Genomic DNA, 16,084 nt, shown 5'->3' with positions numbered 1-16,084 from the left:
TCAGCTTCAAATCATCGACAACCTCCCTGGCCAGGGTTAGCCCCAGGTGGGGGACACCACATCCCCCCAAAACCTCTTTTTGAACTGACAGTTCATTTTGCCCCAAGTGGGATGTGAGAAACCACTCAAATCCATCTCAAAGGGACCCCTCTGTGGGTGGGTGTGAGGGAAGGAGGCTGAGCCAGCTGTCTTGTCCAGGGACACCCAGCGTGGTGTCAGCTTGGAGGAGCAGGTCCCACAGTTACAGAAGGCTTCGTTCCCCAGATGCCATGGGGTCTACTGGGGGCAGAGAGGAAGGCGATGGGGAATGGCAGGTGGGGGGAAGGGGTTGGGTATTTTTTTGGATTCCATACATATTCCACTTCTGGGCAGGTGAAAATGATTCCACTGCCACCCTCAAACCTTTCCTGCCTCCCCTCCCCCCATTTTCTTAATTTTTCTTCTCTTTTCTTTCCATCTTCCCCTTTCCTTCTCCAGCTTTCCCCTTTCTGCTTCATAGAGTAAGCATCAAGAGACAGCTGTTACGACATAGAGATCAGACTTGTGGTTGCCAAGGGGGAGGGGGGAGGGAGAGGGATGGACTGGGAATTTGGGGTTGGTAGATACAAACTATGTATTACATTTAGAATAGATAAGCAACAAAGTCCTACTGTCTAGCACAGGGAACAACAACCAATCTCCCGGGATAAACCATAATGGAAAAGAGTATTTAAAAAAGAATGTCTATATGTGTAACACTGAGTCCCTTTGCTGTACAGCAGAGATTGGCACAGCATTGTAAATCAACTATACTTCAATAAAAAACAAAAAAGCTGCAAAAAAAAAAAGAGAGACAGATGTTACTTAGTTGAGCTCTTTCTCAGTGTTGCCCCTGGGTCAAGGGCTAACACGCGTTACGTCTTTGGATCCTCACAACAGCCATATGAGATAGGTGTTATTGCACCCATTTTACAGATAGAGGTGCTGAGGCTTTGAGAAGTTAAGTTAAATGTCCAAGGTCACACAGTTAGAATATGGCAGAGCAGGATTCGAACGCTGATGGTCTGCCTTCAGAGCCAAGACTCGTCACTCTGTTGCTGTATTTTTTGCAAATTCTCTTCCATTCTCTCATTCCTCTTCCACATCTTCCGCCTTCCCTTCCTTTTCCTAACGAAGTAGGTCTGATGATAATGGTGTCAGTGGGGAATGGAGAAGTCTGACTGATAAGGAGAGGAAGAGAAACCCTTCTTGGTCTTGACCACCATAGTTACAAATGGCCATCAGCTCTGCCCTTTGGAGAGCAGGCCAGGAGGGGTGTGATGTGTACCCTGTCACACGTGAGATCTCCAACAGATGGAGACAGGCCTGGAGTTTAGGAAGCTTCACGAGGAAGGTGGGTGATGCAAAGTTTGGGCCCATGAATGCACCAGAGGCAGGCTCCAGGAAGCAGGGACACTGTGGGGAGGGGAGACATAGCAAGTCTACCGCCGGGAATTTATTCCAAGGAACTAACCCCAAATGTGGATATAGATATATGCACAGGAATGCCCACAGCAGCACTGTTCATAATGCATCAAAATGTGAAGCCATTTAAATGTCCAACAATAGGCAGTGGTGGCATAAATTATGGCACTCTATGGGCACTAAAATTGATATAGAGAAATACTTAACAAGAAGGAAAGATGGCTATGATTTATTGTTCAGTGAAAAAAAGTTACAAAACTAAATGCACATATTCAAACCTCGAAGGATAGTCACCAACATACTAATGAGTCTTGGTAGCAAAATTTTTTAAAATGATTTTTGTCTTCTCTTTGTTCTTTCCTATATTTACTAAGTTTTCCACAGTAAGTATGCTTTGACCTTGTAATCATTAAAATATGAAAAATGTTGTGTTTTAAAGTGTGTGTGTTGGGCTTCTCTGTTGGCCCGGTGGTTAAGAATCCGCCTGCCAATGCAGGGGACACAGGTTCAATCCCTGGTCCAGGAAGATCTCATATACCAGGGAGCAAAGCCCGTGCACCACAGCTACTGAGCCTGCGCTCTAGAGCCCGCGAGCCACAACTACTGAGCCCATGTGCTGCAACAAGAGAAGCCACTGCAACGTGCACTGCAACGAAGAGTAGCCCACGCTCACCACAACTAGAGAAAGCCCGTGTGCAGCAACGAAGACCCAACGCAGCCAAAAATAAAATAAATAAAAGTGTGTGTGTTGTAGGTTCTAAAAGCAGGTAATAAAATCCACCCAATTTTAAATAGGATGCAGTAGAATTGCTGACTTCCAAGTCATCTTTTGCTTATTTCTCATTTTCTTTAGTATTTAGTAGGACAGGAGAACGTTTCTTGGTGGTGAATTACTACTTTTAGGGGCAGCATCAAGTAAATAAGGACACAAAGATTGTAAATGTTGTTGGTATTTGATTTGGAAACAGTACTGATCTCCTTGGATACCTATTATCCTAGAATTTAGAGTTAAAATAAGACACAGGGATGGGGGAAGGAGCACTGGGCTGGGAGTCCATCCTGGGCTGAAGATCTAGAACCACAAACTGTCAATTGGAACAAACCTAGAACTCCCTATAGAAGGGGCACCGAACCCCATCCATGACCTGAATTCCACCTCCAGCATCTTTCTGGCTCAACCACCAGCTTCATGATTCTGCTACCTCCTTTCTTGGGGCCAGTGAACTAAAGGCATTAGGACAAAGGAGATCTCCTAGCTTCTTTACCAAGCATAAATTCCATGATGCAGAGGGGAAGAGAGATGGTACTAAAAAAGTTTCCTTTATCTTTTTACCCAGGGCTGTCCTGACCAAATATTCTATTGAGGGTCTGGTCCTTTCTCCTTGGTGCCTAGTATAGACCCTGCTGCAGATGTGTGATGGGTGCTAGCAGCTTGGCCTTGGGATCCTGGCCGTGGCAGCTCTCTGCCATCCTTCCTGTCCTTCAGCCTCTCCTCCAGCCCTGGCCAGGGCAGCGACTTCTGTGCTGCTCAGGTCAAGAGCTGCCTTCCCATCTGCCCATCTGTTCACATTTCTATCCCTCTGTGGCTTAGTGACTTTGGTTGTTTTTCACACCCCAGAACAGATCAGCTGCTAAAACTAACAATGCTTTGACATATTTCTATATGAATCCACACCTTTCCAACCATTTGTTCTGGAACACTCAGGTCCCTCAAGAGTCAGAGGAACAGGGACATTGGAGAGAGAACAGGTGGAGAGGGCCTTGAGGGAGCTAGAGATGGGCACATGCTTCAGAGATCATCAGAAAACACTTGAGATTAGCCCAGACAGACCTGGCCACTGGCAGACACTCCATTTGACATTTCTAACTTCATCTGTTCAGGCATTCATTCTTTTTTTATTTATAGTAATAGAAAACATTTATTACAGTGCTACTATGTGCCTAGCTCCATCTGAACCCTTTACACACATTATCTTTAATTCCCAAATTTTTAAGGTAGGTAGAGTTATTTTGATTTTATAAAGGAGCAGACAGTTTCAGAGAGGTGTAGTCACTTGCCCAGGGTCACCTAGCTAGGTAGTGATAAAGCCAGAATTTCGATTTAGGTCTGGTTGCCTCATAAATCTATGCACTTTCTACTTCCTGCTGAAACTGACCTCCCTCAGTCCCACAATCTGGATGGAAATGCAAATAGAAGACGGAAGGAGGCACTTGCCAACTGTGGATACCCAATGTCAAGTGGCTGCTTTCCATGATTTACAACTGTTGCCCTTGGGAAGAGCTGTCAAAAAGCCATTCTCACAGGGCAGCCCTGTGGGGGAAAGTGAATAGCAATGGATCTATTGCTAGCCTCCTGTGCTGGTCAACTTAATGACCAAAATGAAGTCAGACTAGATTGTCCATCAGGGCCTAACCCATCAATGAGTGATTAACCAACAAAAATGATGACTTTAATCCACCGGTTCTCAACCAGGGGCAGATTTTGCCCCCTAGGATTTTGGCAACATCTGAAGACATTTTGGGTTATCACAACTTGGAGGTGCTACAGGCGTCTAGTGGCTGGAGGGCAGGGATGCTGCTAAATGTGCTACAATGCACAGGACTGCCTCCCACAGCAAAGAATTATCCAGCCCCATATGCCATAGTGCAGAGGTTGAAAAGCCCTGCTCCAAGCACTCAATCAAAACGTATTTGACACACCTGGAGACCAAATGTCAAAAACAGTAGCTATTTTGTTCCTGCAAAATTGTCACTAGAGTTAAACTGTACAAGAATTAGTGGTGACCAAGGTGTCCACACCCTGTTAGGCTCGTCATTTGGCATTGTATATTCTTTCCAGTTTGCCTTCTTCAAGAGTGGCCCATGGAATTTACTTAGCCCTTCTTTGGGTTAAAATCAGGAATGGAAAATTTGACCTCTAAGAGGAAAATAAATAGAAAATGAAAGTATGTGTAATAATGGAAGCTCATGTGCAAATTTTAGTTGAGTGTATTCCTTTCTATAAGGTTGCTCACCCCGCTGCATGCCACCGCTCCAGGCCACAGATATACCTACAACCTGTCCACACGTAACTTTCTGGGAGAAGAGCTTGGATTTGGACCCAGAAGAATGGAATTCAATTTCCAGCTCTACCAGTAACTAATCTTGAGCAAATCACTTATCTTTTTTAAGCTTTAGCTTCTCCACCAATAAAAGGGGGCTAACCTATACATTTCAAAGGGATGTGAATTTTTCATGAAGTAATTTACATTAAAGCACTTGGCAAAACTATAAAGTGTGATCGAACCACTCACAAGATGATGATCACACACTCAGAGGGCTTCTCCTCCATGGGGCATGTGGGTTTTCTTTATTAGATTTTTCCACATTATCACTGCCTATGTAAGTTTCTCCTGGGTGATATTCTATTTCTCATGCTGCACTGGAGAAATACTCATTATATCATGAAAGGGAAACTGAATTCAACTTATTTTACTCATGTCCCAAAGGAGATTACTGCTTCTGAGAAGACAATACATTCATTACAATGAGAAGGCTTGGGATGATTAGGCAGATGATGTTTATGATGTAGCTTTCCATTTCCCCGATGATGAGATCTTGACATTACCCAATGCTTTCTTTTCTTTTCTTTTTTTTTCTCCATAGAAAGCAGAAAAATAATTTATTCCAAAAGAGAGCAGAAATAAGAAATTCATCCTGAAAATATACTTTGGTATAGTTCTGGTGGGACAGATTTTCCCTCTGAACATGTTCTCCTACTGACTGCCCCACTGGAGTCTTACTGTCATGTAACAGTTTTTAAACACGTCGCTGATTCTCATATTGTAAGCAGGCAGGAGCCATCTTCAGATCCACAGTTCCCAAGGAGAGAATAATGTTATTTCTCAGAAGAACAGCACTTTCTATCTCGGAAGATTACATAAACATTTTATAGAGGCAGCACAGTTTAGATTCAATAGACACATCATTCATCAAAGTGTAAAAAAAGTGTCAGGAAAAAATACTGCTTTGTAGAATAAATATTCAAATGTTGTGTGAACGTTTAAGGCAGCTGATGGCCAAAGTGGGCGACACAAGGAAGGTGGTCTGGGTATGGAGGTGATTTTGCATCTAGAGGAGTTTTCTTTGTGACCTCAATGACTGAGCACTGGAGAGCAGGTCTTCTTCCTCAAGGCCAGTGATGCTTGATGTACCAGATGGTTTCATTTTTCAACTGTGGTCCAAAGAGAGGGTTGAGTTGGGCCAGAATTGCAATCAGCCAAAAGAGACAGCAGCAAACTGAACAGGTCATCAACATGGTGAAGATAACTCCCCTGTTGGGACCCTTAGGGATGAACCAGGGCACCAGGAAGCCGACGAAGCCCCAGAAAACACTCATCACGATGAGAGGCACGGTGAGGCCGGTATATGCCATGGTTGTGGCGGGAGGTGCCAGCCCCTGCCCCGCCGCCTCACTTTGGTCCCACCGGAAGTCCCAGTGTTTTCTTGTCCTACAATAATTCTTACCACATTGGGAATCCCACATCTATAATTCTCATCTGTTTTTGTCTTTCTTTAACTTAACAGGATGCTGGATTTTTACTTTCAAAATCAACACAATTTCAAGGGTTAAAAAAGGTTGAAAATAGAATATGCCATCCTTTTATTATAACCTGAACTTAAGATTAGAGAAGTGGCCTGTACACGTACGTGTGTTATTAATTAACTTTTATCTGATGATCTCAAAGCACGGGTAGCAATTCTAACACACATGATTTCTCATAATTGCCCCCCACCCCTTGCCTGTAAAGGCTTGTTATGCAGGGCAGAATTATTATGAGGACAATTAAGCTGTGTGTTGTGATGTGCTGTGAGTTCCCGAGAATAGAAACTCCTGTGACTAAACTCTCCATGAACAGAGCGAATCAGAGAATAATAACAAGTGCATTTATCACTCAGGCCAGCCGAATCACACTGGGGTTTCCATTTCACTTTAGTGAGAGAGCTATCGACCTTGAAGATACTCCCCCAGCAAATGTAGGCCATTTTTTGTTTTACGCTCACACCTGTGCTATCTGCTCACCGAAGCCAACCACCCACTCCAGCTGTGCAGCTGCCTAAGGAGGGCACCTCAGGTGTCTCCCTGGTACTATGGGCTGGGATCGGGCAGAGATGGGCAGACACTTACTGACAGGGCCTCCTTTCCGACGCAGAGCTGGGCAGACACTTACTGACAGGGCCTCCTTTCAGACGCAGAGCTGGAAAACCAGGCATACGAAGTAGTGGAGGTGGATTTGGACCCAAGCATCTGACTTCTGATCCCATTGTTCTTAACCAGGGGTGGCAAAATATGGCCTATGACCCAAATCTGGGCAGCTGCCTGCTTGTAAACAAAGTGTTTTGGAACATCGCCATGCTTACTGGTTTGCATATCGTCCACGGCTGCTTTGTGTTACTCCAGCAGAGTTGAGTAGTTGTGAAAGAGACCTGTGGCCCATAAGCCTAAAATGTTTACCATATGGTCCTTTGGAGAAAAAGTTTGCTGAGCTCTGCTTAACCACTGGGTTTCATTCGAGAGAGTCCAATGGTAAATACTTTAGGCATAAAAAGAACACAAACAATGTCAGGGTCCTTGCCTCCAGAATCTTTCGGTTGGAAAAGCAATGTGTAACTACATACATAAAAAGTTAATTAATAATACAAGAGTTGAATGATGATGTGAGTCAGCAATCAACGACAGCCCAGGGCACTAAACTTATGAGCTGGTGTATATCAAGTGTTCATGCGCTGCACACCAAGCCCAACACTTTTCATGCATTAAAGACTTTGTTCCTCACTAAACCCCTCTGAGGTAGGTATCATTACCCACATTAAACAGATGAAGAGCCCCAGATCCAGAAAGCCTTTATTTGCCTCAAGGACACACAACTGGAAAGTACCGAAAGTAGACTTTGAACCCAGTAAGTGTGACTCCAGAACCCATGCTCTTCACCATTGATTGAGAGGGGCAGACGGTGAAAGCCTGAGGAGTTCAGTGAAGGGAGGGATTATTGCGGGCTGGGTGGGCTGCAAAGGCTTCAAAGCAGAGATGGGGTCTGAGCAACGCCAAGAAGGATAGAGGAGAGTCTGAGAAACCATCCTCCCCATGTGAGGGAAGACCACGCCGCACATTAGTCATGACCAGCTAGCCCTGGGGAAGGGACTTGGCCAGAGGACAGGTCTTTCCTAGGATTAACCACTCCCGGACCCGTTCAGAACATCCAGTAAGTGTTTACCAGCAGCCCTCGATCAATTGCATCCAACCCCATTACCACACGTCAGTGGGTGGGCCCTGAGCAACTGCAAATGGTGTTTGGCAGGAGGTACAGGCTGCAGGTGGCTTGGTGGTTGTCCCTGTGCCCCAGGGAGAGAGCCTGAGGCAGGTCTGTCTTAAAGCCTATGGGGAGGGGGCTTCCCTGGTGGTGCAGTGGTTGAGAATCTGCCTGCCAAAGCAGGGGACACGGGTTCGAGCCCTGGTCTGGGAAGATGCCACATGCCGCGGAGCGGCTGGGCCCGTGGGCCACAATTACTGAGCTTGCGCATCTGGAGCCTGTGCTCCGCAACAAGAGAGGCCGCGATAGTGAGAGGCCCGCGCACCGCGATGAAGAGTGGCCCCCACTTGCCACAACTAGAGAAAGCCCTCGCACAGAAACGAAGACCCAACACAGCCAAAAATAAATAAATAAATAAATAAATAAATAAAAATTAAAAAAAAAAAAGCCTATGGGGAGACATGTGGTCAGGAGCGCCCTAATCGCCCAGAGAGAGATTCAGACCTGATCTCAGCATCCCACACCATAGCCCCCTCCTCTGATGGCACCTCTTCTTGCAGTCGTATTCATGGTGGAGCTCAGCACAGTGAGGGACCTGGGAATGGCAGGCATCAAACCTAGGCAGCACCACTTACTAACAACAAGTCCTGAGACTAGTCTCTTAGAGTTTTGGTTTTCTCACCCATAAAATGGAGTACTGATGCCGAGTACCTCATGGGGTTGTCATAAGACTGAATGGGCTATGTGATGGGACCCTATGTGGAAACACCGGTTGCACGCAGGCACGCGATAAACATCGTTAGAGATGGAAGTTAAAGGTAAATGGAAAGTTGGCAACAAGGGAAAGAATCTGAAATAAATGAAGACAGTTCTGCTTCAGGATGTGGTTCCTTTCTCCTAAATCAGCTGAGCAAGAAGGACTCCTTGTTGACGATGTGAACCTCACAGAGTGGCCTTCTCTCACAAAGGAGGGGGCCATTTTCCAGCAGTAGAATAAAAGCTGTGCTGCTTCTAGTCAACACTGTCCTCTCACAACCTCCCACACCCACAGCCCAGAGCTCCCTGAGGTGCTGGGCGCTAGCAAGAAGAGAAAAGGAATCCTAGAAATTACTTTCTTTGCTATGAATATCCTTTTAATACATCTTCTTGTCCCTTTCCTGCCTCCTAATTCTCTCTCTCACACACACACACAATCTTCTTGCAACATCAGAGAAAATCGAGGTCATCCTTAGTCCTGGTCTACATACCTGTGTTTGTAAACAAGCATGTCTCACTAGAGTCAAAATTTATTCTTAACTAAAACACACTCACAAGGCCTTTCCTTACAGTCAGGGCCCTCATCCAGTTTCTCAAATGCTCATGGACTGCAGAAAGCTACAGAGAAAGGGCCAATTCCTGGTGACTCTTGCCAAGAAGAACATGTTTGAAGCATTTCTTGACTCAGAACTGAACTGGAACCACCCTGCCTCACAGCCGGGGCCCCCGGCAGCTGTGACCTGGAAACACAAATTCGTCTGTTCTTCCTTCACCAGCCAAGGAGACCACACAGAAGGCAGGAGGTGCCAGCCACAGCTGCCACCCTAGCCCTTCCTCCTGTCAGGGTCCCTCTGCCATCCAGACCACTGCTACGTGGAGTCGAGATGGAGCTTGGGAAAGGAGGGTCTGGAGCAGGTAGAAGAACTGTCTCAAAATCCAGAACAAGCCCTGCCTCTTGAATTACCATTCAGATTCATTTCGAGATTGCAGAATGTGCTGGTGATGTTTTTCTAAAGGGCAACCCCGGTGCTCCTGAGATGGGAAGCACCCTCCCCTCTGACATGTTTATTCCATCTTCCGGAGGGAGGGAGGGGACCAAGTTGGCCCAGCAACCCCACAGTCTGCATCTACACCAGTCACTTCCGCAGGAGCTTGACAGTCAACCGGGCTGGAAACGAACACCTATGCCTTGAGCTAGAAGTGTCCTTCCCTTAGAGATACCTAATGGCAAAGACCCCGGTGCATTTAACATGTCTCTTTCCCTTCCTCATTGAGCCACATCATGGTGAATGACAATCAGTGTTCAAAACAAATAAATCGAGCCATCATAGAAACAACTCTTCCAGATAGTCTTAGGAGAGGTTGTGAAGTATCTTCTTGTATTTAGGTAAGAAATTAAAATGATGACTCAAATCATAATTTCAGCAAGGGACTTGTTACATGGTACTTGGGAAGTTTCACAATCTCTCTGTACCCCTGAGGTACTGTTTTCAAAAGGGTATCTTAGTTTGGGTTCTTCCAGAAGCAGACCCTGAGACAAAGATTGGAATACAGGTACTTTATTTGGGAGATGTTCCCAGGAAGCATTGGTAGGTGTTATGGATTGAACTGTGCCCTGCAAAAGATTGTTGAAGTCCTAAACCCCCTCCCCCTACCCAGTACCTGTGAATGTGATCTTATTTGGAAATAACGTGTTGGCAGATGCTCAAGTTAAGATGAGGTCACTGGAGTGGGCTGTAATCCAATAGGACTGTGTCCTTCTAAAAAGGGGATGTTTGGACACAAAGACAGACTGGGCCATGTGGAGATGGAGACAGAGATCAGGGTGATGCATCTACAAGTCAAGGAGTGCCAAAAATTGCCAGGAAACAGCCAGAAGCTAGGGGAGAGTCATGGAACAGATTCTCTCTCAGAAGGAACCAACCCCGCTAACACACTGACTTTGGACTTCTACCCTCCAGAACTGTGAGAGAATCAATATCTGCTTTTTAAGCCAACCAGTTTGCGGTACTTGGTTACAGCAGCCCTAGGAAATGGATATTGTAAATACGTGCGGGAGTCTGGCAGGAACAGGAAGGAACTCAATAAAGGGAGCCTTATTGGCTAGTTACCCCTGTTAACAACGGGGCTTCATCATGCTGGCAAATTCGAGGAAACAGCATGGAACAGGGAGTGCAGAGTTACCACACGTGACGGCACAGCCTTTTGGGTCAGAATTCAGTCACTGGCTGAGGGCTGCCCCAGCAGGGCATTAATTCTCCTGTACTGGCAGCCTGTAGATGCCCAGAGTGGAGCGGACTCCAGGGTCAGAGCTAGGCCTCAGGCCACGAGGTGCAGATGGCGACAGCTGGAAGGCAGGCCAGGTGCTGAGGGGGAGGCCAACATGGTATGAAGGACGTGCTAAACTTTCCTCTGCTGTTGGGAGTTTCTGTTGCAGAATTTAATACATAGGTTATGTAAGAAGAGTAAAGTATCATTGGCCCCTCTTTTCATTGGAACAATCCTGCCAATCAGTGCCCCAAAATGTCCCCCCAATCATTTGCCTGTCCTGATTGCCATGGAGGCGTGAGTAGGGCATGAGAGCTGCTCAAAAGGGACGGAGCTTCTAAGCCCTTACCTGGGCATTTGCACTCATGCTGCTGTCATGCCTTTGATATATACTTCCCTTTTCTGGGGTGTCTTCCTCTCCTCTGCTTTGCATTAAGTCCTACCCATTCAAATCCTTTGACCCCAAAGTGCATCCCTTTACTCCTCCAGCCTAGCTTTCTGAGAGCCCTCACATTTTGAACCACTCAATATAGTCTTCCGAGCTTTTCTCGATCTGTATTCTGTAGGCCATTTAATAGGGGTTCCCTTAAAAAATAAATGTCAAATGGGGTCAAATCAATTAGCACAGCATTGCATGCTATATCTCCCTCTCTTCCTCCTGGGGATGTGTAAGGCACATTTGCAGAGAGAAGGTTCTGACAAGTCCTGCAGTGAAACAACAACAAACAAAACCTTCCTTAAGTTCGCTCAGACTAGCGTTTCCAATACTTCTGTCCCCTCTTTCTGTGGTACAGCATTCCTATCTTGCAGAACACAGTTTGGGAAACAATCCCTTTGTTATAAACTTCAGTGAACAAGGCCTTTAGGAGTCAGCTCCTTTAGATGAGGAAGGTTAGCTCATGTGAGCAGCTGGTCCCAGGGAGGCAAGTCAATACTAGGCCTGGAGTGGGGGTGGGCTATGTGTCTCAGTCCCAAGGGCCATGAGTGGAAGGTGCCCCCAGGCTCTCATCCCAGAACCATCCTGAGGGTGGGGAATGAGTTTCCAGGGATGGGCAGGGGACTACTAAGAGCCCTAGCTAGTGTTTCCTGATTTCCTGAGGTAAGACATCCTGTTCCTAACACCAGATCTGCCCTTTTCCAACTTTTTGTGGCAAACAAACCTCAACTCCTCCCTCTAAGTTTATGACAAATGTAGGCTCTTATCCCGCACGCAGAGGGTATATGGTTCACAGTGGGGGCCAGGTTGACGGGGGTCAAAGTCCAGCTCTGCTAGCTTTGTACCCCTGGGCCTCAGCTCCCCACCTGCATAATGAGGACACCAATAAAATCCCACAGGATTAGCTGACCTAATGCATGTAAACAACACAGAAAACAAGATCCTCTCAACGAGTGTTAACTGTTACTGCAACTCATATCACTTTACCAGACTATTCGGATACATCTATCAGCCCTCGAAACTGTGAGTTCTCCAAGCGCAGCAACTGGGATTTATCACGGTGCAGCACCCGACGTGTAATAGTGCTTCCTCAGAAAATACATTTAGGAGGAATTAAGGCACGGCTATGCTCTGCATTCTATTTCTACCTCTGATAATATTTCTGACAAGGAAATGTATCGTTAAAACATACCCTCTTCACTCATAGAAAGATTACCTGATTTTTCTCTCATTGGTTTTAGTCTTCTCTCTCCAGCTAGATTAACCTAACAGATGCCCTGTCATGACTAGAGGTGAGTTTGGCTGCCAGGGCATTGGATCAGCGGGTCACTGTCCTTGTGGTCACCATGGCCCCGGGGCAGTCACAGCAGAGATGTTTAAGATGCCGTTGAGTTATCTGCACAAAGAGGTAATTTATCTGTCTCTCTTAGTCATGAATGGGGTGCCAGGCAGAGAGGTGAGACACCCAGGTAGAGCCGCATCACAGAAAGCTCTTAAAAGGAAATTCTTCCAAGTCCAAGGGGTCAGTCCTGCTCACCCCAGGGAGGTCGTCCATTGGTGAACAACTGACAGGAAAATCTGGGCACATCCCTCCTTAAGAAAATTAAATGTGTCTGTCTATGCTATGATAATCCAATAAGTGAAAATTCACACTCATGAAAATAGCTAAATTAGAAAATGAACTCTTGCATTACTAAATGATTCGATAACACTCTCCTAAGTATATTTTAAGTGTTGTTATAATATTCTCTTCCACAAAACTTTCCAAGGGCCTCATCTAGCAGGGGAAGGTCCCCTTGTATGTGGCTGATATTTTCTTTTTTAAAAAGCAGCTTTGTTGAGGTATAATTTACATACATAAGGCATTTTCTGAACCTATATGTACTAATAATATATGGAATTTGGGTCACTTGTTCATTCATCAAACTTTTTTTTTTTTTTTTAATTTATTTATTTTTGGCTGCATTGGGTCTTCGTTGCTTCGCGCGGGCTTTCTCTAGTTGCGGCGAGCGGGGGCTACTCTTTGTTGCGGCGCACGGGCTTCTCATTGCGGTGGCTCCTCTTGTTGCAGAGCACGGGCTCTAGGCACGCGGGCTTCAGTAGTTGCAGCACGCAGGCTCAGTAGTTGTGGCTCGCAGGCTCTTGAGTGCAGGCTCAGTAGTTGTGGCGCACGGGCTTAGTTGCTCCGTGGCATGTGGGATCCTCCTGGACCAGGGCTCGAACCCCTGTCCCCTGCATTGGCAGGCAGACTCTTAACCACTGCGCCACCAGGGAAGCCCTCATTCATTAAACTTTTATTTTATACCAATAAAAAGCACTCTGGCTCTATATGTGTGTGTGTGTGTGTGTGTGTGTGTGTGTGTGTGTGTATTTAGCTTTCTTTTTGCCTGTCCACTGTCTGCCTTGCTCCTGACAGGATTCTGGGAGGAGTGCTGACTTTATCTTCTCCCAGAGGCTGCAGGAGAGTAGGTCCTGTGAAGCAAGGCCCTCAGACAGCCTGCTGTCTTGTAGGTGGGCAGGTCAGGGCCTGTGGCATTAATGGGCAAAAAACTTAAAAACAATGGGAACTTGATCAAATGAGGCTCCCCAGCAGCATCAACTGTCCCTATCCGGGGTTTCCTCACGGTAGGGATGACCCAGTGCTTTTTTGCACCTCCTGAAATAGTTGAAGGCTGTCCCCCTGCTCATGGAAGTGGCCAGTCTGCCACCATCAGGGCCTCATGGCTAGGATGAACTAACATGGTCCAGCCAGCCGCAGCCCTCTTGCAGTTGCCATTCCAATGTGAGGCCTCGTTGCACACACCTGAGACCCAAGTGCCCAGCTCAGGAAACACCACTCCTTTACAACAGGGCAGCCTGGCGGCCCAGAGGAACGATAGCTGGAGTGAGAATCAAAAATCCTGGGTTCAAGAGCTGACTCTGCTACATGACATTTGGCTGATTTATTGATCTCTTGGACCACCATTTCTTCCCTGGTAAAATCCAGAAGTAGAACTTGAAGGTATCTATCCTTTCCAGCTCATATATTCCGTGATTCTGTCATACCAGAGCAAGGTCACAGAAAATCTTTGGGTCACAGAAAATCTTTCCCGAGAGGCTCCGTCTACTGTTCTTGTCACTGAAAGTACAACTCACTGACAGCATCCCCCATGCCCACCTCAGCTAATCACGATATTATCACAGGCCCCTTCTGATCACGAAGTAGTTACACTACATGAGAGGTGCATTCCTGATGATTCTGCAAAATTCAAGTTAATTTCTCACAGGAATAAATACAAAATCAGAGTCACATTATTGTAAATAGTGCACATAAATTGAGACCTTATTAAGTTTTTGTATTGCATTATTTTGAATTTGCATAATTCAAAATCCCATTAAATGTGATTTGTATATTCCCTTGGAAAGGATTTTTTAAAAACCTTCGGGGAAAAGGAATGAAGGTGATGGGAGAGAAAGATAACGTCATAGGGTCAAACTTGGAGGAAGACCATGGGTTTGAAGGACCTCTACGTGGAAAGCATCCAGGACGATAGGGAGGACTCCCTAGAGAGGACCCAGTGGCACAATACCTGCTTCCTTGGGTGATCACTCTGCACTGAATCTGAGATGATTAGCCAATTTTGAGATTAGATTTCTTTCTTTATTAAGTTGAAATTACTCCAGGCTTGAATGCTGCTGCAAAATATTCACCCCCAAATTTTAAAATCCTGTAGCAGCCAAATCCTCTGTTAATCCATTGGCACAGAGGAGCCATTTTGTGCTCTTCAAAATGGCTGACAGGAATTTTCTGAGGAAGCTATGGCCTGAAACCAAACCAGCAATTAGATCGGCTTTGAGTCTGAGGCTTTATGTTTAGAGCCACAGCTAGAAACAAACAGATGTGTTTTTTCCAAACTAAAGAAATCAAGAAATTGTCATGAATATCAAAAACTGCTCTCCAAACCTTCCCTTTCACATCCTCCCCACTGGCCATTTTGGGTTGCAAGTGTTTGTGATTATAACTTTATTCACAATCCGTTTTTGGTTTCCAAGTACCTCCCTCTCCAAGATGAAATTACAAAGCTTTGAAAATTAGAGGCAACCTTCCCCTCACCCCAGAGAGCTATTCCTGACGAGATACTCGGTTGAAATGGAAGGAATTTGCTTTATAGCAGCCTCCCTTGTGGAATTATGGATGGGAACATTTAACAATACAGCATTTGCAACGGGCAGGTGAGAGCTGGCCAAGTTTTTAAAGGGGATTTCACAGGCCAGGTCAGCAGGGAGATGGATGGGTGAGCTGCGGTGGATACAATTATTTGACTTTCTGAGCTGTTCTTTTGAAGCCTCTACACTTAATAGAAAGAAAAAGAATAAGCCTCTTTGCCAACCTTTTGTAGCTCAATCTTTATTGTTCCCACCGAAATCCAAAGAAAACAGACAAGATTCATTTCGTCCAGAAAGCATTTGTGTATTTTATATAGGTCTGGGTTTTGAAGCATTGATAGTGAAGTGGGAGAAAAGACAAAGATTTCTCTCTAATCTGAAGAAATCAAAGGGGGAAATTTCTGAAGCTCTCTAGCCTAGCTCAAAATAGTCTTGGTTGGTATCTCCTGATATATGCCTCCTTTGCTACTAAACTCAGCATGGAAATTAGCACAGGCTCACAAAATGATGAAAATCAGAGCAGACCATAAAGAAGCAAGCCCGTAGGGAAATTAAGACTTTTGCATAAAACCTGAGAACATGACCTACAGAACTAGGGAAGCTTTCTTTTACCTTTGGGCTCTCAATCACTCAACATCCATCTCCAAGACACGGGCCTCGTCAATGGACTGGTTGGGCCAACCATCTACAGAATTGTTTGTTTTCCTTGGGGCACAAGAGAAGTGCTTGGTAAATATTTACTCAT

At 45.6% G+C, this 16,084-nt stretch overlaps 2 protein-coding genes across 2 annotated transcripts in view; both read right to left on the bottom strand.

Annotated features, from left to right (window-relative positions):
- CD247 (CD247 molecule) overlaps window positions 1–16,084 on the bottom strand; it is a 77,599-nt gene that overhangs the window by 50,989 nt on the left and 10,526 nt on the right. The window lies entirely within an intron of this gene.
- LOC133088005 (V-type proton ATPase subunit e 1-like) lies at window positions 5,523–5,857 on the bottom strand. Its single transcript, XM_061185768.1, has one exon. It carries the CDS (start codon window positions 5,855–5,857, stop codon window positions 5,612–5,614), a length of 246 nt encoding a protein of 81 aa, XP_061041751.1. The 3' UTR covers window positions 5,523–5,611.

Source organism: Eubalaena glacialis, chromosome 3, assembly GCF_028564815.1.
Source record: "Eubalaena glacialis isolate mEubGla1 chromosome 3, mEubGla1.1.hap2.+ XY, whole genome shotgun sequence".
Classification (NCBI taxonomy): domain Eukaryota; kingdom Metazoa; phylum Chordata; class Mammalia; order Artiodactyla; family Balaenidae; genus Eubalaena; species Eubalaena glacialis.
Note: the sequence above shows the minus strand (reverse complement) of the source record. Positions and strands in the feature narration are given on the sequence as shown.